General features: G+C 40.1%; 1 protein-coding gene across 2 annotated transcripts in view; it reads left to right on the top strand.

The window, feature by feature from the left end:
* The window catches only part of usp31 (ubiquitin specific peptidase 31), a 41,514-nt gene that overhangs the window by 11,465 nt on the left and 6,845 nt on the right, over positions 1-23,204 (top strand). For both annotated transcript variants that reach the window (XM_088936832.1, XM_088936831.1), the window contains exons 2-12: positions 5,123-5,260; positions 7,621-7,712; positions 8,158-8,250; positions 14,604-14,739; positions 15,557-15,704; positions 16,117-16,291; positions 18,557-18,668; positions 19,072-19,166; positions 19,498-19,575; positions 20,643-20,772; positions 23,024-23,143. In XM_088936832.1, the coding sequence (XP_088792958.1) occupies positions 5,123-5,260; positions 7,621-7,712; positions 8,158-8,250; positions 14,604-14,739; positions 15,557-15,704; positions 16,117-16,291; positions 18,557-18,668; positions 19,072-19,166; positions 19,498-19,575; positions 20,643-20,772; positions 23,024-23,143 (1,317 nt within the window). The remainder of the gene's footprint in view (positions 1-5,122; positions 5,261-7,620; positions 7,713-8,157; positions 8,251-14,603; positions 14,740-15,556; positions 15,705-16,116; positions 16,292-18,556; positions 18,669-19,071; positions 19,167-19,497; positions 19,576-20,642; positions 20,773-23,023; positions 23,144-23,204) is intronic.

Genomic DNA, 23,204 nt, shown 5'->3' with positions numbered 1-23,204 from the left:
GGTGTTGAGGACACTCCTCCTGATCCAGTGCCATTTCTCAGCTTTCATTCCTGTGGGACCTGTCGTAAGAGTGCAAGCCTGCTACTACAGTATACTTTGCTCTTGCTTTAATTTTGTGCTCTTTACTGCCCTGGGTGCCAGCCAGATTTGGAACTGTCTTTTTTAATATAGATTATACGCTCGCCAGTGCAAGTCTGGCCATGTTCCTACTTCCTGTATTGTGGTGCTGTTGTCTGAAGGTGTAGAACTGGGGGGAGAATGCAAAATCTCCTTTGGGTTTGTCAGGAAGTTGGTAGCTGAATTCTGTAACCTTCATTCTCTTAGATTAGACATCCTTGCACTTGGTGTTGGGAGGCCAGTTTTCCTGCATGTTTTTTGGTCTCTTTAACCTAGCAGCTCCTGAGCTGTGTGGAAGTATTATCTGTCCAGTGAAGCCGGTAATAAACTGATTTGACCTTTTCTGTTCATCTTGGACACGGGCGTGACAAGCAGTGAATTATACAATGCCTTACACTTTACAGTTTCATTAACAAAATTTTAAAAATGTTTCACGATGTATTGCACATGCAAGTGACCTCTTGTATCCTCTGAGTGCAATCATCAAATTTGTTTTTACAGCGGTGAAACTTTTGTGCTAGAGGAAAAAATGTGACCCATTGCTGGCTTCAGAAATAAAAACATGTCCAGCCCTACCAGTAGTTTTCATCAAATCTTAGCAGCAAAATCATAACACAGCACCACAAAATATATCATAAGAAACCAGATGAAGTCTTCTATCTAGTGCATTTCAAATTCCTGTTTGGCAGCTCATTTTTTAGAAGACTGTTATCCTGATGATGTAGAATAAAAATATGCACTGTAATCAAAGACCACAAACTAATTATTTCCCATTGTTACAGTAAAAATATAATTTTTTCAAAAGCAAAACATTGCCAAATCACAAAATAGCCATAACCAATGACCTTACTGTGTAACTGCAAAGATTTTGTCAATGGCTGAACTTAAGCCCAGATAGTAACCAAAATAAAAGGAGTCTTTTAAAAAAGAAGTGCTTCTTTTTTTGCAGTGAATTTAGCTGTTCTAATAGGTGGATAGCTGTCGCTCGGTTTCCCTTTGCTTGTCTAGAAAGGTTATTTTTGGAGCCTGAACAGTTTATGAAGTGTAGCCATATAATAATAATAATAAATTCCTTCTACTTGTATAGGACACTATTTTGGACACCCCACTAAAAGTGCTTCACAGGTAATGGGGACTCCCCTACACCACCGCCACCAGTTTGCAGCCCCACCTGGAAAATGCCATAGTGTGCCAGTACATTTACCACACACCAGCTATCAGTGTGGAGAACACAGCGATGAAGCCAATTCATAGATGGGGATTATAAGAAGGCCATGATTGGTAAAGGCAATGGGAAATTTGGCCAGGACGCCAGGGTAACACAGAGAGTCAGGACCTCTGTTTTACGTCTCATCCGAAGGATGGCACCTCTTTACATTGTAGTGTCCCTGTCAATATACTGGGGCATTAGGACCCACACAGACTGCAGGGAGAGCACCCCCTGTTTGCCCCACTAACACCCCTTCCAGCAGCAACCTCAGATTTTTCCAGGATGTATCTCATCCAGGTACTGGCCTGGCTTAAACCTGCTTAGCTTCGGCGGGTTGGCATTTGTGAGTTGCAGGATGATATAGCTGCTGGTCATGGCTGCTTTTTGTCTTTGTTCCATTAGCCTTCAATTTTAATCCAGATTGGACATATTGGAGAAGCCTTGAAATTATTTTGGTGTTCTTCATGTGCTACAACTTTCTTTTCATTTGGAAAAAATGAAATGAAAAAAATAAAATGGAATGTGTTTTGTTTTTTCTCTTTCTGTTCTGTCTCTTTCCGTTCACCAACCAACTTTGGTGCTTAATGTTATAAAATACTGTTGGGGAAAAAAAAATAAAGACCAGCGTCATACAAAAGTAACCTCTGTTCTCTCTCTGTCCTTTGACGGTTCTGACTTTAGTGTACATAATCTTACAAGGGTGTAATTATATTTTTTTAACTAAAAAATGCAAGGTTCATTGTAATGCATTCAAAATGCATGCATTATATTTTTCAGTATACAGCCGCTGGATATGTTTTTGTTGTTGGGATTACCAGAGTAGCACTGATGTCGTTGAGGTTTGAGATAAACTGGTGGAAATAGTGTTTCTTTTTCAAAAGACATTTGAATGTTCATTCTACTCTAAAATCAACCCTTTTTGTTTGTTTGATATGCACTAAGGATGAATTGAAATGATCTATTTTTGAAACTGAGTTTTTCTGCTGGTTCTGGATTTTGGTCTGTTAGGCTTTGTTCCAGAGCAGATCAATGGGGTAAGATAAGATCACTTTATTAGCCATATACAATTTCTTGCATTAGGGATTTAAATTTGTCACATACCCCAGCTTGCTCTCCATGAGACACACAGACAGGGAGAGAGAAGCTTGGGGTCAGAGTGTAGGGTCAGCCATTGTACAGCGCCCCTGGAGCAGCTGGGGTTAAGGGGCCTAACAGAGTAGGATTCCTCTGCCAGCCGCAGGATTTGAACCGGCAACCTTCCAGCCACTGGCGCAGATCCTTAGCCACAGTGCCACCGCTCCCCTCTTACCAGTTTAAGGATAAGACTTAAACTGGTAAAAGAAGAGTATGTGCTTCAAGGTATGATATTGATGGTTGTTCCAGCCACAATCAAGTTTTAAAATTATTCGCCTAATTAATAAATGGCCAGACCTTTGTAAAAAACATTTTCATTTTAACTTTGATGTGTGAATAATCAAAGCCTCAAGGAAGGAAAGTCAGGAACCATCTGTGTTTGATATATCGGTTTTAATTGTGCAAAATAAAATTAACTGTGCAGCTAATTCTTTGACAGCCAAAAGAGGCTAAGTAAAACACCGGCCACCCTTTTTACGATCTGTATAGTGTCTTCAGGCAACAGTAAACACAGATAGGAGTGTATAATTCCTTATGGGTTTCCACATGCAAATGATGTGCAATTATAGTTACTTTCCTTTGTATCGCAGGATCTTCACCTTAGTGCTAGAGAAGCAAAACCATTTAAACATCTCAAACGTAGAATAATATATATATATATTATTGCAAGTCATTAGTTTCCTTATCTTTAGATGGATGGCCCTTTTAAGAAACACACCCATCTTAAGTGCTGTTTCTTTTCCTTGTCAGACACCCTTTTCCCTTCATTATCTTCAAAGAACCTTGTGTTGGCATTCTGTGGATTAAAGGATTAGTGTCAATCATGACCCTTCTGCAGGGAATTCACACCCCAGCGTTTCTCAGTAAAAGAGCTGCTTCTGCTTGTGACAGTTCACCAGCTGCAGGGCGCCGGGCTGTAACTGTCCCTGGTGGTTAGCCAGCATGTGTTTGTGCACAGTTTTGTTTTTTTCTTTTCCCTATAGCTAGATAAGGCAGTAAGGCTGCCTGTGTTTGTACTCTATATATTACATTGCAAGGTGTTCACCTTTAGATGTGCTTAATCAAGCACATTAACAGGTTCAGTGCAAGGTAAGCTATGCTTTCTAGCACAGATCTTATGTTAGACAGGGGCTTGAAAATGCTAAAGGCTGTGATGCAAATCCAGTTTCTATGTTTGTTTGCTCTGACATCTGGAAACTGCTGAAACGTGAACAAAGCAGTCTTGTCATTGTTGCAGGATACTTTTTGGGACCTTTTTTTTATCAAATCGTTCTGTGCTTTGCGGTTTCTGGGCGACCCATCGTAACAGGTCAGAGCCACCACTCCTTGTGCATAGCTGTGTCAACCCCAGCAGCGTCAGACCATCGCATTTTGTAACTCTGCTGAAGGGCTTTCAGCTTGACAGCGACTTATGGTCACAATTTTCTTGTTTTGATGTACAGTATTATAATCTTTGTCCATGTTGCCAAGTATGCTATAGGTTTGGATTATTTAACAGAGGAGTATCAGTGGTTCATAATGTTTGGTTCCACTTTTAAGGTGCTCCGTTTGATTATGTTATCTCCCTGTATATGTAAGGACAGAATTGCTGATGTTTGCAGGATGCAGTGTCTGCTTTAATAATATATACTGTCAAGTAAGGCTGCTTTTATTTGTAGTTATTGATAATAATAATGTTTCTTTATTAGCCCTATACAATTTCTTGCATTAGGAATTAGTCTTTTCACTTACCCCAGCTTTTCTCCATGAGACACAGACACAGAGAGAAGCTTGGGGTCAGAGCGCAGGGTCAGCCATTGTACGGCACCCCTGAAGCAGTTGGGGTTAAGGTCCTTGCTCAGGGGCCCAACAGAGTAGGATTCCTCTGCCGGCCGCGGGATTTGAACCGGCAACCTTCCAGCCACAGGCGCAGATCCTTAGCCACAGAGCCACCGCTCCGCTATTGGCTCATTTAATTACAGGGTTTGTGGTAAAAATGCATTTCTGAAATATTTAAATTCCTGAAAAAATGGTTTAAGAGGCATAATGAGTTTTTAAGATGTGCATATTCAAACTAAGCTTTCAGATGCTTGATTAAATGATTTGCAGGAATGGAAGTGCTCATTCTAAAGTAGAGATTCCTTTGCTCTGCAATCATGGGTACATGGGGGCCTTAATCTTTACAGATTTGTTTCTGTCTTTGTCATTAACTATTGTCTCCACTGTCTTTCATCTGTGGTAGATTTTTTAAGCAGGTATCACTAAGATACAGGAAATTAAAGACTGATTGTAAAACAGTTTGGCCCATTTAAGATATTAAGAGCTGCAGGACACTGTACAAATGCAATGTGAAGTATATTATACATAGTACATCTGCTGGTTTGTGACAGTAACTTAATATTGTTTGGAATTGTTCAAGAGCTGGTCTTAAGTTACATGTCAACACCTGTAAATCACATGCATAGAGCAGAGTGGTATGCTCGGGGAATCTTCTTTTTTGTCCTGCGTATTTCATATAAAAGCATGGGACAGGGATAATTTCAGTTCTTTGTGTTTCGACCTTCCTAATTTCATCTCAAACAGCTCTCAATCACAGTGGGCTTTCCTGATTGGAGTTAAGATCCCATAAGCGGACGTCGCTCACGCATGCTGCTGGTGTAAGAGGAGTTGTTTGTGTTGCAGAATGTGGTGTCGAAGAATGCTCTGCAGTACAGGGGGAATGCTCAGCACGATGCCCAGGAGTTCCTCTTGTGGCTGCTGGACAGGGTGCATGAAGACCTGAACAACATCGTAAACCCCAGTGCCAGGTCCTCCATCAAGGTAAGCCTGCTCCGGTGGGGGCTGATCCCACCAGTGTCTGCCCTGCTATTGCTTCTCTGTTCTCGTATTGACTTGGAATCGAATTCTGGAATTCATGGAAAAAAATGAACTCGAAAGTATTCAACTTTAAGTTTCATAGCCCTCCTCTGTGCACAATTCAAAAATGTAATTGACTTTTAATGGTAGAGAGATCACTTTTTTTTACTTACTGGCTGATACTTTTATACAAAATGACTTATATTTGCACCCATTTATATGGCTGGGTATTTTATTGAGGCTGTTTGGTTGAAGTACCTTGCTGAAGGGGCACAACAGCAGGTGCCCACAGATTCAAACCCACATCCCCTCAGTTAAGGATCCAGAACCATATTGATTTTTAATTCAGTGTAACATTTTAGGACAAATATGTTTACAACGAGTAGAAATACCCTTCTTACATGCCAGCAGCTATATCATGCTGCATCTCGACACATGGCAGCCCACTGAAGCTCAGTAGGTGTGAGCCTTGCCAGTACCTGGATGGGAGACCTCCTGGGAAAGCTAAGGTTTCTGCTTGAAGAGGTGTTAGTGGGAGCAGCAGGTGGAGCTCTGTCTGCGGTGTGTGTGGGTCCTAATGCCCCAGTATAGTGACTGGGACACTATATTGTAAAAAGGCGCTGTCCTTCAGATGAGGGTCCTTGTTCTCTGTGGTCATTAAGAATCCCAGATTCTTGATTAAAAGAGTGTTTTAAAGGACCATTGTCCTTCACCAGTCATGGCCTCCTAATAATCCCCGTCTCTGAATTGGCTTCATTATTCTCTTCTCCTCCCCACTGATAGCTGATTTGTGGTGAGCGTATTGGCACACTATGATTGCTGTCACATCATCCAGGGGGGGCTGCACATTGGTGGTGGTGGAGGGGAGTCCCCATTATCTGTAAAGTGCTTTGAGTGGAGTGTCCAGAAAAGTGCTATATAAGTGTAAGGAATTATTATTAATTTTTTAATTATTATTATTATTATTAGCACTGCAGCGCTATTTTTATTTTTCGGGGTGAGATAAAATCAAGATCGATGAGATCATTTGAAACCACAATTAAATTAAAATGTAAACAGTAAAATGTGAACCTCCTATTTACATCACAAAACAGATTAATTTTCCAGGTATGCTCAGCACTATAGTGCCTTTATTTTCTGCGATTCAGAACGAGGCAACAAAACATCCGGTGAGGTGAAGTGGCATATTATATTGTAAATAGACAGGCTTGCGAATATATCTCTTTCAGTCAAATAGAAATATTGCTCTCGACTGCTTCGCTGACAAAAACTACTTGTTAACTCTGCATACAGATTCCATTTGAACAATTCTGTGGTGAAATGTCTGCTGCGCAACATGTACTTATTCACTCGTACATCAGGTTACATTAGTCATTACAGTGACTAGTGAGAATGAAGGCCCGGTTTAAGTCACAGTTCTCATGAACTCTAGCTGTCACCCGTGGTGAGACTACCAATTTGCGACAACATGGTGAGGCTACAGTACTTTCACAAAGTTCACGATTTTGTGCCTAATTCTGAATTCGTAAAAGTTTGCGATGCCATCAATTAATTTTCTTACTGAAATTTAATAACCAGTCTATGAAATTGGGACTGCTGCTCCCCTTTTAAGCTGAAAGGGGAAATAAAGCTTTATTTTAATTATTTTTAGTCTTCACATTTGTTCTGGGGACAGTATGCCATGACATAATGTTGGCAACAGCTGTCCAGTTGGTAAATGCTATGAACATTAATGCTGTATGTGAAAGGCCTGCTCTTGAATGCTTGCTGATTTACTGTTAGATTTACTTTCACTGGCAAAACAGCCTTTATAGTTTACTGTGGGAAATGTCTCTGCCTGGCAGCAGGAGTGGAGTGTGATGGTGACACTGGCCCGCTCGAACATCACACATGACGACCAAATGTATGTCCTGCAGATAGAAATGTTCTTATTTGTACGTTCTCATGCTTGCACTGCAAGGGGCTGCATTGAAGGTATTCAGAGCACGCAGAGCTAGTTCAGGCAGAGCTTTGTCAGTAGTGTGCCTAATTTAGCATCATGTCCTCTTGGAGTAAACTGCTGGAACACAGGACCTAAAGAACTACAGGCTTCCAAAGTCGAACGTTGGATCCCCTGTGAGTTTAATATAGTGCAAAAGTGTGTTATTTGTTTTAAGTTATTGACTTTAAACAGAGCCTGCAGGACAGCAGTTTGAGATGAGGTCAGAAGTACAAGGTGAAAGGAATGCGAGGCAGTTCTGACGAAGTGGTGTGTGGCTTTCCATCAGCCCAGTTTGTCTTGGAGTCCTGTGATGCCTAAGTGTGGTTTATCCCCGCTGTTTCAGCCTCCGTTAGAGGATGACGACGAAGCCCCTGAAGGCCCATCCCTGCCGCTGGCCGGTTCTTTTATCCAGGAGCTGTTTCAAGCCCAGTACAGGTACCAGGCTTCACCGGCTCACCTTGTGAATTTTCACCCTCTCAACTTCATTTTCTATATTGAACTTTTGTTTATCTTCTCCCTTTGTTCTGCATTCAAGTATGTTTGTGGCCACTCTTGGTCAGGGTGGACCATGAAATAATCCTTTAGAAGACTGTCGAATCCCCCCAGCCAAATTAAAACAAAGAATGAAAAATAAAGAAATATATTTTCTAGCAGATACTGGGGTGGTAGATTGCGGTAAAATCTGCTATGATATGCAGATCAATGTTATAGGTGCCAAGGATCAATTCATTTTCAGAACAATTGTTGGCTGTTGGAAGTTATATAATTATAAATGTGAAACTTAAATATTTATAACATGGTGACAAAGCAGTATATTGTAGTTTTCCTTTTGTTGTTTCAGTCCCTGTATGGGAGCTTGAACTAATTTGTTTTTATGCAGATCTTCGCTAACCTGCCCTCATTGCCAGAAGCAGAGCAACACGTTCGACCCCTTCCTCTGCATCTCCCTGCCCATCCCCTTGCCTCACACTCGGTGAGTAAGTCTTGGAATGAATTGGATTGTGTGAGGCTGAAGGAGAATCTGCTTTTAGCCCTGGCCTGAGGCCGGATCTGTGTTTACTTGGAAGGATTCTGCTGTTCAGCTGACCAGACTGGGATAATAGCCTTCACACTGATCCCCTCCCGTGTCTCTCTCTCTCTGTGTGTGTGTGTGATTGGCAGAGGTTTGCCCAGCTCTGGTGTCAGCTTGGCTTTGTCCAGAAGGAGATCAGTTTCTCATCTGCCAGTCACACTACAAACTTAATTAGTGCAAAGTGGGAAGCACTGGAAGTGAAGCTAAGTGTCCTTGGACTGACATTATAAAGTGTGATGGACATACTTTGTATGTTTTACTTTTGTTACTCAGTTATTGCTCATGACATGCAGGAAAACAGATGCAGTAAATGCCAACTGTATCTCCCAAGAAAAAAAAACACCTAAAAGACTTTTTTCAATTAAAGCCAGGCCACGGTGGCTGTAGATTTAAGTATTTAATAGGCACTGTGGCCATTTAGTGTATATATGTATTGTGGTGTTTATATATAAAGCAGTATTTTAAGAAGGGATGCACTAGTTTTATTCAGCCTTGGTCACTGCAACATCCTAGCCCAGAAGAGATGAAGGTGTCTTAGATGCCTCCATTGAACTGGGTTATTGAACCAAGCTGCCTGCCCCTTTTCAAACTGTGAGTTTTGAACTGCAAATACTGGAGTTGTTGTGTCACAGGGAGGACTCACTCCGTCTTTATTGATCTTGCTACAAGCTCTTACGGCCCAACCAGCCCCACCACTGTGCTGTGAAATCAGAATTCCATGCTGGCTTCAGCCGCACCCACCAGGGTGATATTTAGCCATCCCCTGCAATGTGCACTCAAACAGTGGCATAGCCTGGATTCAAACCAGCAGAGCTCCATGATACTTATCCTCCAAAAGTAGGGCATTTACCTCCCAATGAGTAGAGACTTGTATTGGACAGCCTGCTTATTAGCCCTCATAAAATAAATAAATCAATGGATAATATGCATTGAATAGGTTTAGTCTGCAGTGTTATATTTTGAGAGTTTGCAAAAACCTTCTTCAGCTCAGATTGAAATGTCTTTATTTTCTGCATATTTTGTTATTTTTTGTGTTCTGTGAATGTATCCTTAAATGTCTCTTTCTTTTCACATGCATGAGATTATCTCTGACTGGTTTTACTTGCTGTGCTGTTTCTAACTGTCTTGGATTCTATTTTGGGTAGTTGCCTCAAATGTCTGAGGTTTGAATGTTTCTCAGGTAGAAAACAAAGGGATGTTGACAAGCCACTGAATTTGTTATCATTCATGAATAATTATGAGGAGGAAGAATTAATTAAAGTTCAGAAATACAGATTTTAATAAAAAAAATACAGAACAGGCAGAACAGAGGTGGTACAAATAGATGTCTCACGTTTCTTTGCATTTGGGAAAATGTCAGTTTATAATGCTGCTCTTATGTAACTTTTATGGAGAGGCCCTCAAGTGTTACCAGTATTGGAGGGAATTGCTGTGGCTGCTTGATATCTGTTGCTTTCATTTTAGTTTCAGGGGTGTTAAGTACCTTTAAAAAAAGTCATATTCTCCATCTGTTTCATGTGACTAGAGTATGTGTGTGATATAGTGCATTTTCTAAAGCCTGTTTTGTTACCAGAATGCATGCGTGACACCCGTGAGTTCTGGGTTATGTCTCAGACTTGTTCTTGCCAGGCCGGACAAGAGGATGTGGCATTGGTGTGTTTTTGCTTGGCATCTTCATGCACAGAAGAGGGTGTGGGGGGGGGTGTCTGTGTAGTGTTTCTGAAGCATACATGAATCCCTGGCATTACAATAACCTCCGTTGTAACCTTTTCGTCTGTTCCTATGTACAAGCTTGCATCTATCCCTGATATTATGGTAACTTTTGTTGTAACCTTTCTTATGTACAAGCATGCATTTATTGCCGATATTACGGTAACCACAGTAAATGGCATCTGGTGTTCATGTAGCCTGGATGGAAGAACAGTGATGTTGTAGTGACCAATTGGTTAAAAAAGGGGCATGCGAGGCTGGCTGGCATTATGTTAATACATAGGGAATCTGCACTACTTGTGACCATCTTAAAACATTGAGTTTATATTTATTTAGATTATAATAAGTCACGGCACATCAGGAGTACTGAAAACAAAGTAGTTTAACATTTATTTCCTTTTACAAGTACTTTTTCATATGTTTTTACCATAATGCAAAATAAATAAGACCAGGAAGAAATCAAAAGTTTGCTTTCACCCACTGTCAAGTGATAATGTTCCTTGAGAATGTGCGTTTGCTCTCAAGGAAGAAGAAATGCACCAAGTCTCAGCAGTGGAGCATTCTTTGGATGTGAGTTGGCTCCACAGCTGAATAGTTGTTTTTTATTGTTTTTGCTTTACAGTGTGTAATTAACCTCTGCTTGTTCCCCTGCCACTTGTGTGCTGACTCGGCCCCATAGCCACCTCTCTGTTTCTGTCACAGTGTGACTCCTCAGTGCTACAGCATTAAATTATACAGTTTTCTAATGCACAGTCATTAAAGACTAATGTTCATGACACATTTCTTTGCAAAATGCCTGCAAATAGACCTTGGAATTGTACTTAAATAATAATAACTTTTATTTACTGTGTGCAGTCTGAGCTGTGCTATGAAACCTTTTAACATTCGTTAGTATGTTTTGTTTTCCCTTAAGTAGACGTGGCTAGATTTGTTTAACCTCACTTCAATGAGCACCAGGAGATCCAAACCCCGTTTTGCATAGTCAAGCATTTTTTCAAACTGGCGCTGCAGCATTTAATTCAGCATTTCAAGCTAGAAAGGCACATTACAGAGATGTTGAACGCAGTGCTCTCCAGAAAGGTCAGCAATTTGTGACCACCCTTCTGTCTGCAAGTAGCATTGAAACCACAGAAAGTGACAGAACTGGAGCACATCTGAAGAGCATTTGCAAAGATCAAATTGCCTGTCTGTTGTGTGCGTATAGAATCAAACCCACAGTGAATGGAAGTCTTCTGTGAAGCTTTATTTTAATATCAAATCAAATAGATTTAGATTCCATTGTTTTGATATTAAATTACTTAGATTACATTCAATTCCTTGACTCTAAAGTTTAAGCCCTCAATTCGGCTTGATTAAGTGTATGTGGAAGGCGGTGGTTCCCAGTTCAATTTTGTGTGTTCTTTGGGAAAAGCTGTGTAAGCTGTAAATGCTGTAACCATTTGCTATAACCATTGTTCCTGGTTGTTTTTATTTTCCCCTTTATAGCAGCATTGGAGCTCTGGTGTTGGCCTCCTCAGTCTTTCACTTGTAATCAAACCCAGTACTACATGAAGTAACTCTACATGGAGAAAAGAGAAAATGTGTTGGTTAAAAATGTGTAATTTTATAGAGTGTGAAGCTTTTCCTGCAGGTTACAACCATGAGAAATGTGTGCGAGGCTTGGTTTCTTTGTTCCCCATTTGCACAGGATCTTCCATATAGTCCTGGACTTGCGAGAAATACGCTCCTCATCAGACAGCTGTGATTATTGTTTGCTTTTAAAATACGGGTAACTCTGAAAAGAGTTCAATGTGAGGTATTCTGCCGCCTTTTCTGTGAGGGTCAGTTAGAATCTATTACATGTTTGTGGGCATTATCTAATATCTAATAAGACTGCCAGACCCATAGTACATAGTAAGCAGTGCTCCAAGTTAAAAGTCAGAATCAAGTTCCTACGATCTCAGCAACATATTTGGCTATGGGCAGATGACTTGTTTAGTTGAAGGAAAAATGTCATATCTGCTCCTTTTATTCTGTAGTAATAAAGATCCTCGGAATGCTCTTTAATCAAATTCCCCTTCTTAAGCGTTGGGTTGGAAAATTAGATCTGAAGAGAAATTGCTGTAAGGCTCCCACTATCAAGGCATTAAATGATCTGTCTAAATGACTAGCGCTCAAATTTTAGAAGCGATCTAGAAAAAATGAATACCAGTTGCAACAAAATTGGTTCTGAGTGTGGTTGAGATATTGAGCCCCAAATGGAACAAAGGAATTGGATTACTTAGTTGTGTTGCACCGGTCCTCGTAGTTCAGTTACACATAGTATGCGGGTAATCTTGCTCAAGCCTGGAGAAACATTTTAATTTGAAACCATTATATTTAACGATCTGCTTTTTTTGTTTCATTTTTTTTCATATATTTCGCCGCTCCAAAGACCTCGCCATTCTCATGCAGTGGAAAAGCGGTCAGGTTTTCGGTCACCCACGCTGCTGTCGCTGGCAGTGGTGGGAGCATCTTGGAGGGCGAATCAAGGGTGGCAACTGGGTGAAAACTCACAAGCTCATGATGAATGCTGTCAGGGCCCTCATTTGGGCCTCCCGATTTCACCCTCCTGTCTGTAGTAGATAGCTCCAGCAGTTACTGATTCTGCGTGGAATACTGAATATTGGAATAACAGGAATCTTGCAAGGCTAAATCAGAGGTTTCGGAGGTGAAAGTGTTAGGTAAAAATTGTCGCCAAACCAACAGCTGATTTTCTGAACGCTCAGTTTATTGCTCCCGCACTTATATCTCTTGGCATGTGGAATTGGTTGGGTGTGTATGGCTGTTCCAGTGCCAAATTCCTGAGACTGAAGTGTTTCTGAAGTCTAATGAAGGTGGTAGATGGATGGATGTGACTGGAAGCTCATTTCCTGTAACTGTGTGTCTTCAATGTTTTCTTTGTTTAAAGAAGAAGTGCCATGCGATTTTTTTATATTTCAGGGTTAGAAAGAATCGGCGTTGAGGAGTGCATTTCAAACCACGTTAAAAATAAAATGTACACAGTAACTTGTAAACCTCTAATTCACATCACAAAATAGATGAATTTCCCAGGTATGTTCAGCAGCACCATGTTCTGTGATTCAGAACGTGGCAACAAAACATCTGGTACCATGAAGCGGCACTATTACATTGTAAACAAACAGGCTTGTGAATACATCTCTTTTTCAACCCAATAGAAGTACTGCTCTCGAATTTGAGATGGTTTGGCCGACAGATACTACTTTTTAACTCTGCTTGCAGATCATGTTGGAACGATTCTGCGATGAAATGTCTGCTGTACAACCTGTGCTTATTTGCACATACATCACATTACATTAGTCATTACAGTGACTAGTGAACAGGAAGGGCAAGTTTAAGTCACAATTCATGGGAACTCTAGCTCTTGCCTGTGGCGAGACCAGAAGTTTGTGACAAAATGTGGATAATATAGTACTCTCACAAAGTTCACTATTTTGTGCTTAATTCAAAATTTGTAAAATTTTCTATATGTACAATTAATTAATTTTGTTACCAACGTTAGAGAAAGTGGGACTGCAGTTCCCCTTTAACATCAGCCACCTGTGGATATCTTGCAGTAAATTGTGAACTGAGGTGGGCACTCTTCATAGTTTTCCTGAATTTTTCTCCTTCTGTCCTTAATTATTGCTAACTCCAGCTCTATAGTTTTGAAATATTTATAACCAGTAATCCTAACTCCCATTTGAAGTTGTGGAAATCCCTGTTTTCTTTTTCTACGACTGGCCTAATGAGTGCAAAAGATTGCTTGAAATGCTGCCGTCTGTATCTTATTGTCTCTGGGAGTTGTCGCCCAATCTCTGCCTGATTCCAGAAGTGCTGTGTTTGTTACAGTTCAGCCTGACTCAACTAGTATCATTCTCAGAAAGCTCACCTTCCCCTTTCACACACAGCTGTTAATCTGAAGAAATGAAAATTGATATTCTTTCAGGCATGCAGAAACAGAGGGGATGAATTAAGTCTAAATTAAGAATTAAGTATGTTCCTTATAAAGCGCTGCACGTTCCCACATTTTTTCTTCCTTTATTTTGTGGAACTTGTCATTTTTTCATTCCGTAACTAATTTAATAGTTTTAATTGAATAAGTTAGTCCACAGTTCTCGAGTTTCTGTTTCAGTACCTTTCTGCCTGGTGATCGGGGTATGACCTTAGTCCTTTGTGACCTTTCACCCACAGGAAGTGCTTGGGCTTTTCTGTGTGTGAAGAGCTGTTGCTTTGGTACTGGTTCAACAATGTGGACAGCACTTTTTAAACTCAGTTTTCTCAGTAAACAATAGAGCATAATGCTTGTACCCAAAGGGTTTGCATTAAAAATGACAAATTAAATTAGTTAAAAAATTGTGTCTTCTAGTACAGACATCTGAATGTCTGCAGTGTTTTTTTAAAACTTGCACTTTGCTTAACAACTACGTGTGGAGTAATACTTTATAATAATGGATTTATTTGGAAACCTCTCAGCTTGACAGGAGCCTGTAGTCTGCTAACATCAGTTTCTTCTTCCCCTTCAGGCCTCTGTATGTCACTGTGGTTTACCAAGGAAAGTGTTCCCACTGTATGAGAATCGGCGTGGCCGTGCCTCTGTCCAGCACGGTCTCTAGACTGCGAGAGGCTGTTTCGCGTGAAACCAAGATCCCCACTGACCAGGTACGTTTACATTCAGTTGACTGTTTTGGGGGTATGTACCAGTACACTGACATAATAATAATTACAATGACAATGATCACGATGATGACATTCTCGAACCACAAAATTTCACAAGTTCGTTTTTTTGCTGCAAGTAACTCTTGGGCACCTTGTAAGGCTGTGTATTCTCAACTTGTCCATTCTTAGCAGTTGAGATTTATACGTTTCTACATATTTGAACTCTGAGCTAATTAAAACATGAGGATTCTTGCGTCTATTTTAAGGTATTATCATCTCAGAGGGATGATGCAAGGTTTTCACCATGGGCCTGTTGCTCTTGCAACACCGACACAGGTCTCTCCTGTCCTGTGGCCATGTGTGCCAGTATCACTCCGATCACTCGGATGAAGAGAGCCTTTTGTTCTCTCGCGCCCATTGTGGGAAATGAACAATTCAGCTCAGTGTCTGATGTTCCTGTTCGTCACAGCACTGGGCTCTCGTGGTGTCATGGGATAACAATAGGTTTGCGATGAAAGAAAGAAAGTTATTTTTATCTGCTTAGTTGTTTGTCATTGACGCTTGTCATAAACGTCCATTATTGGAGATCACTCTGGTGAATTTTAGTCTTCAGCCCTATTTTACGTATTTTCTTTCTCATTTTTTGGAAGGAAGACAGATGAGCTGTGAGCAACAAAATGAGCAAGGCTGAGTGAATGGCCTTTCGTTTGTAAACCTTCCAGCCGGAAACCACCAACGTTGTTTACATATTATCATATTAACATCGGTGTTCTGAAATATGGCACTGCCACCCAACATTGTACATTTTTTTACTTGACAGATTGTTCTGACAGAGATGTACTATGATGGATTTCATCGCTCATTTTGCGACGACGATGAAGATCTTGAGATTATCCAAGAAAGCGATTCCATCTTCGCATTTGAAACCCCTGAAATCTTTAGACCAGAAACCATAATTTCTCAAAGAGGTACACCTTTTAAGTTCTTCCCTACTGTGCTTCACCTTTCCAAGTGCTACATACCTCTATAAACCCTGTAAGATGTATTGATCAGCCGATGAGTGAATGACAAGGCTTGTCCTCCAGTTTGATTCAAAATGTTCTGTTACACCATTGTTTTGTAGCATTAAGTAATTCAAGTGAATCATGCTGAGTACCTAAAAAAACACTCTGTATTATTTATGAATACAGTGAAGAAACTATTAAGCAGTGACACACAGGAATAGTTTTTATTTTCCATTTATGTTGAGAGAACTCGAGCAAATCTTTATGCGTGTGGTAACAAAATCTGTCAATGAATGCTGGAGTCAGAATGTAAACAATAAGTAGAATGACTATTTCACTTCAGTCCCAGTTCAAGTGAGTTATGACTGTTTTCAAGGCCTACACGGAAATTTAAACCAGAACAACTTGAAGTTTGGCACCGACAACAGCAGAACGTCTTCATTCATGCAAGGAGCAGTAAAGCCTGTCTTACCATCCAATAAGAATGCCAGCAGTGACAAGATCATCCTGCTGGTCTGCAACAGAGCGTGCACAGGACACCAGGGCAGAAGGTAACTCCATGTGCGAGTGGAGCTCGGGATTCTAACATGAATATCCCCCCTGATCGGGGACTGCTGCTCCACGGGTCTGGTCATCTGTTTTCTTTGCTGAGTTTTGAAGAACTTAAGTGATCAGTAATCTGCTCTTTAATTCCACTCTTTTTTTGTGTATATTATTCCATTTTTACCAGGGAATAAACAGAATATTCCGCAACAATTGTATAACGATTTCATTAAATTCTGAATTTTTAATAAAAGTAACATTCAGGCAATCAGTTTTATAAAATGAATGCACATAGCAGTTTTCTGGTGCTTAAGTAACCTGTCAGGAAATTATTTTTTTTCAAAATCACTAGGGGGTCTACTGGTAAATCCAAATAACATGATTTTTTAGGGTGAGTCAAAGGATTTCTGTCAGTTTCTGATAGTTTGTCAGATTTTAGTTACATAATAACAGATCAGAAATTTAGTACTGCGCTTAGTTACATAATTTTGTTAATTTCATTGCATCAGTACAGAGTAGTGTGTAGAGCTCTAAACTCAAACCTCGAAGGCTGTAGGTTTGATTTCCAGGTGAGACACTGCTGCTGTACCCTTGAGAAAGGAGATGCACTCAGATTTCCCCAAGGGAAATGCCCAGCTGTATAGAGTATAAATGTAAACGGTGGATAAACGTGTCAGCCAAATAAATTAAGAATAATAACTTTTAAAGTAGCCATCTTTGGCATTTGACACAGGTTTTTTACATCAGGTACAATTTGAGTTGGATAACACATCATAGTCAAGCCTTCAAAGAAATACACTAGCGCCATGCTGTTTTTGTGTATTCTGAACTATCATAGATGTTATATCTTTTAGAAAACACATTCAAAATAATCCATTTTAACATAAAATTCCTTGTGTTTAAGTCAAAGATTCAAAGGAGGATTTGTATCATGAGGAATACTGGCCAGTGTTCAAAATGCATCTTTTAATGTGATTTTACAAAAAACAAAGGATTGCTTCTCAAAGAAGCTGTTTACTGAAGACATTTTGTTCTTTGGACAGCAATTCCTGAGAATTTTGGGCGATTCGCTCAGAATTTCATTCAAACTTTGAATTTAATCCTTTAATGTTTTTTGCTTTCTTGGCTCCTTTTCGGTGATGGTGACAAGTCCATGCCTCAGAGCAGTTTTCAGTTACATTAAAACCATATGCTTGAACTTAAGAATATATTAAGTGGTGAGAGATAGAATTTATAACATTGTAATTACATACTGCTGAATGTGGAGAATAATTTACTGAATCAGCTTTAATGAAAAGCATGTGTCATACTCTTTACATGTAAGTATCTGTAGTAATTTGTTTAGTCAAACATTGCTAGATAGTTACTTCACAGAGTAGTCTATACTGTGCTTTTGCAGCACTTATTTTAAAATCTGGCAAAGATCGACACATTGTCCTGCAAATTGTTTGTAACTCTCAGTTGAAGATAACATATGTATATGAAGGCTTTAGATCCTGTCTTACCACAAAATAAATTATTCGGCATCTAAATAGCGGTCACAGAGTGCCTCTTCCTAAAAAAATACAAAAGTTGAATTCTTCAGATAACTAAAAGTAAAAAAAAAAACTCTTTCCTGTGGTGATCTTGTTAATTTAGACAGCGGCTGCCTTCAGAGACTGGTACAGTTGCCCTGTGTTCTGATGGGCCTCCTGTTGACTAGCTGGTTGTTAAAACTTGACCTGCCTGCTGGTGTGTGAGCAGCACTTGTGTAGCTGGGCCTGGAGAAGGGAGAATGGAACGCCTTGCTGGAGTTCTCCTGCAACGTGTTTTACTTGGCTGAATCAAAGATTAAGGATTTAGAAAGACCTGAAGAAGGCCCCACATCTGAAATGTTGCGATTCTTTTCTTTTCCTTTCAACATGGAATAAACCTTTAGGAAAAGATCTTTCTTAATCCTCAATAGATACTTTATTAATCCCATGAGGTAAATATTGCAGAATTAATCTCTGAATAGCTGCGTCAGCATGGATAAAGTACGTTAAGATTTATTCCATGCTGAAAGTAGAAGAGTTGAAGAAGGCTCCCCAGCCAGAATATTGCATTTCTTTTTTTTTCCCTTTCAGCATGGAATAAACTTTTAGGAAATGCATAGCTTTTGCATGCTGACGCAGTTACCTACTCAGATGTCAAAAAGTGATAAGACAGACAACAGACTACAGCTATTAGAAGTAAGGTTTTTGTGGGGTACAGTGTCATTGTGACGACATAAATCCCTGTGATATATTTGCCAGGTTTGGCCATCCTTTTGTACTCTATCTGGAGCGAACCGTGACCTGGGATGTCCTCCAGAAAGAAATTTTGGAAAAGATGCGACACTTGTTAAGGCCAGGAGTGTACATTCAGGTAAGACGGCATTCCAACACCTGCAACGTGTAGGAAATTTTCTTGAGAATTATGGTTGAAATAAGATCATGTTATGTTTTAGTTGAGCCTTCAATTTAAATTTACTAGCTTTTTATAGGTGGTTTCAGTTGACATTTTATTTGCGCCGTATATGGAGTCTCCTAAAAAGCATTTGCCTTTTGAGGAAGTTAGTTGAACTTGAATTTTTCTTTGCAAAAATGAGGCAAATGTGTTCAAAAGGGGTTGCTCACGATAATGTCTGTATTTAAATGAAAGAAATTGTACATTTTGTTTTTTTTTCACTCTGTGAAGTTGTGAAATTTGCACCTTTTTTAATTGTTATTCTCTAGTATGTACTAAGAAGAATCTTTATATGCACCTGTAACTGTTTATTTACTTAAAGGTTGGTCCTTTTAGCCTGCGTGTGGTTGGTGTGGTCGGGATTACATATCTTCTACCTCAAGAGGAGCAACCTCTGTGTCACCCTACTGTGGAAAGGTATCCTTTACCCATTTTTCTTACTTTTAGGATTTTTTAATTTGGCTGTGGCTCTTGAAGATTCTGACAACACACAAGACCCTATGCGAATGGCTAATGTGCGCTCTATTGAGCTTTTTGCAAAACATTTTGTTGCGAGAAGATCAAGGCTGAGTTCTACTGGCTAGATGTTAAGAGTGCCACTAGGTACCCTCTCCCCTGTAATTGTTCTTAAGTGCCCCATGGCACTCCAGTCGTGTCGCTGGTGTGGCTGATCGATATGTGTTTCCTGGTAGCATGCATCCTGCTGGTGGAGCAAGAGGCTCAAAACTCTCTCATCTCCTGCATACAGGGCGTACAAATCCTGTGGACAAGGGGGACCTCCACACATCAAGATAGTTGTGGAATGGGACAAGGAGACCAAGGATTAGTAAGTGACACTGTCTCCAAAATCATGCTTGTTAGAACGAAAATACAATAAAATAAATAAAAATAAAAATGCTTCAGTCCTATTGGCAACGTTTCAGGTTTACACTTTTGGGGTGGGGGAGAATGGTACAAGCTACCAGCCAGTGGTTGAAGCCTTTCCTTTCCTGAAGGCTGGATGAGGTCAATTAACTACTAGCTGTCAAATTGGCAGAATGATCTCCCCTCATTTGTGTCCTTTCTTATGCTCTTACTTTTAATTAACATCTGTTTGTCTCGGATCCCTGCAGCATAGATGTAGCAAACAGTACACATGGAATTAGAGTGTGCAAAAAATGTCTGATTTGCAGAAGGTCGGTCATGAATGAGAATATAAGGCCTTTCCTTACACAAAGGACTGTGCGTGTCTGGAACAAGCTTTCCAAGGCATGTTGAAGCTGACACCTTGGTTTTCTTCAGGAAATGGCTGGTCAAGATCATAGGGTTAGTTAGGAGCAATAACTAATCAGTTATGATTTACCTGGCTGATGGCCTCTTGATTGTAACCTTTCTTCTTAGAAATGGAACAAGTAGGAGTTGCAATCCATGCTGATGATAAATGCAACGTTTCATCTGTCGAAATACATTCAGGGTGTAGAAGGTTCTGTAACCAGAATGTTGTGCAATTTACTGCTTGTTATTTTCAGTATGAAACTAAATTCTGTTTGTTTATTGTGTGCCTGCATATATATGCGCGTAATATCTTTATGACAGATGTGCCACTTAAAACACTGAAAAACAGACTACAGTGTGAAGTCATGTAGAAGGACATCCATATTTCTAAGATGTCCATACTTTCACCTAATGGCAAATGTTCCTGTTTGCTCAGATTGTCTTCTAATAATATTAATTAGCCAGAAGTTGAACTTGGTTGACATGCCTGTAAAGGGTTACAGCTCTATTTTTGTATGTAGAGTGTTTTGGCCTTTCAGGTTCTTAAAAGCATTATTGATGGGAGAAAAAATTGATCAGTTGAGCTTTTTTCTAGATTGCATGTACACTCAAGGTTTGGCAATGTATGCTTTCCCTCAGTCTGTTTGGACACACGGAAGACGAGTACATCCCCGACGCGGACAGTGTGCGGATACAGAGGGAACAGCACCACCACCCGCAGGCCTGCACACTAACACAGTGTTTCCAGCTGTACACCAAAGAGGAACAGGTAGGATCACACTGGCAGATGGAGGCCAGTGAGGCTACTGATCTCACCTCTGTGAAGGCACAGGTTCTCCATTAATTAAAGATGATCATGAGTGAGCCGAGATAATCCTGGCTTTTGATGATGTTAAACAAACGGACAGTCCAAAACCTTTGCTTGGAAGGAATCTGTAGTTCATTATCACATGAAAGTGCTTGTGTCTGGTTAAGCAGCTGAACGGGCTGGAGCAATCAGGGCAAATTCTCTCTTCAAGGGTGCAGTCCTAAGGTAACAAATCCACTGTCTGAATTACCGTTTGCTCTGTCCCACATGCATGGGACAAAATGTACAAAATACATAAGAATAAGAATAATAGTAATAAGTTCCTTACACTTAAATAGCGCTTTTCTGGACACTTCACTCAAAGCACTTTACAGGTAATGGAGGTCCCCTCCACCATCACCAATGTGCAGCCCCACCTGGATGATGCAACGACATCTGTAGAGGACCAGTACACTCGCAACACACCAGCTATTGGTGGGGAGGACAATAGAGTGATAAAGCCAGTCCATAGATGGAGATTATTAGTCAGCCATGATTGGTAAAGGCCAGTGGGAAATTAGAATATAATGCCCATATTTGGACAGTGACACAATTCTGTTTTGGCTCTGTACTCCAGCACACTGGATTTGAAATAAAACAATGGCTATGGGGTTAAAGTGCAGAAAGTCAGCTTTAATTTGGGGGTATTTATGTGTGTATATTGGGTGAACCATATAGGAATCACAGCCCTTTTTATACATAGTCCCCCCATTTCATGATACCTGAGACCTTTGGAACCGAGAACATTAATGTTATTAATATTATTGCAAAATATAAAAACTTTCTATGAATTTATTTTTTACCTTGTTGAAGTTTATTCAGTGTTTGTTGTTCCTTATTTGAAATGTGTTGGTTGCTGAGCAACATTTTATTGACTTGATAAAAAGCTTCAGTGCAAACTCTGTTTGAAAATAGCTCCCACTGTTAGGCAGTGTGATAAGCTCTTTTCTTCACTGTAGAGGATGTATGGCAGCCTTTTAAGTTAGATCTGTCTTTCCAGGTAGTGATTTTAGTTATTAGTCCATGAAGGATTGACTTTATTTGTAGTAAGGACTTGTACCTTTTACTTGATGCTCTAAGCATAACGAAACTTTGATGAACATCTTGTTCATCATGCCCATTTCTCAGATTATGTTGCAACCTTTTTTGAGATGGGTCACGTGTACAGTTTAGCATGATGGCATGCTGGTTGGCATTCTTCCCTCACAGCTCCAAGGCCCTGGGTTCGAGTCTGATATTGGGATATTGCCCCTGTGCTCGTGTGGGTTTCTGCTCACTTCCCAGACACTTGCTGGTTTGATTTTCTGTACGGAATTCTTGCTAACAAGAGGTGTGTGCAGGGGGTTCTCATCCTTGTGGGGTGACTTTTCGCAATGAGCAGTGCTTGCTCTGTGACTAAAAAAACAATGGGCTGAATTTCATTTGCTGCAGCCCTGACGTTAACGCTTGGGAATGCTCTATCATGAACACTTAGATTTGAACTCGGAACTGATTCATAGCCCCAGATATTAATAATGACTTAAAAGCATTTCTGTAAAAGTGGACCCACTTAATGCATTTCTGTAGCGTGGCACTGAGGCTAAGAGTGAAATTTAAGCAGAGCTCCAGGATTATACACCTGCTGTTACACTTGGTGCCTTGGGACTTTCAATGGCAAAGTAATCAGCACTCCAGTTTTCATGTCTCATGAGAGTCTCCTGCATCAAAGTGTCTCTGGTCTCTGTAATTAAGCAATGGTTTGTAAATACTGGGGTGACGAGCACCACCTACTGGTCACCCACCCACAGCAGCAGCCTGTTTAAGATGTTTCATGAATTTAATAAATGCTTAATGTATTACTTTACATTTCTGTTTATCTACATTCAAGTTTGTTTCAATTATTCAATTGGGTTGTTATTGTACATTTGTAGTACAGTATATCTAAAGCGTTTTGTTAATTGTAATAAATGTATATTTTAAATGTTCTGCACATGAAGATGAAAAAATAGTCATGGTTTAATGAACTGACAAGGTTACAGCATTGGATTTCCATAACTGATGGAAGGAATCCAATGACATAGCCTTGGTGTTAAAACAGTCAAGAAGCAAAGAAAGTTGCTTACTGTATTAATAATTTATTAAAGCATGCTGTAGGACTAAATTAGTTGTTGGATCTTTTCTGGGTGCACTGCAGCTAGCTCCTGATGATGCCTGGCGGTGCCCTCACTGTAAACAGCTTCAGCAAGGCAGCATCAAGCTGTCTCTCTGGACCCTCCCCGACGTCCTCATCATACACTTGAAGAGGTTCAGACAGGTAATACAAAAGAAAATGCTTTTACATTCACCACCCAGTATTTTTAGGACCACCTTGCAAA

The sequence above is a fragment of the Atractosteus spatula genome, chromosome 18 (assembly GCF_055471065.1).
Source record: "Atractosteus spatula isolate fAtrSpa1 chromosome 18, fAtrSpa1.hap1, whole genome shotgun sequence".
Classification (NCBI taxonomy): Eukaryota; Metazoa; Chordata; class Actinopteri; order Semionotiformes; family Lepisosteidae; genus Atractosteus; species Atractosteus spatula.
Note: the sequence above shows the minus strand (reverse complement) of the source record. Positions and strands in the feature narration are given on the sequence as shown.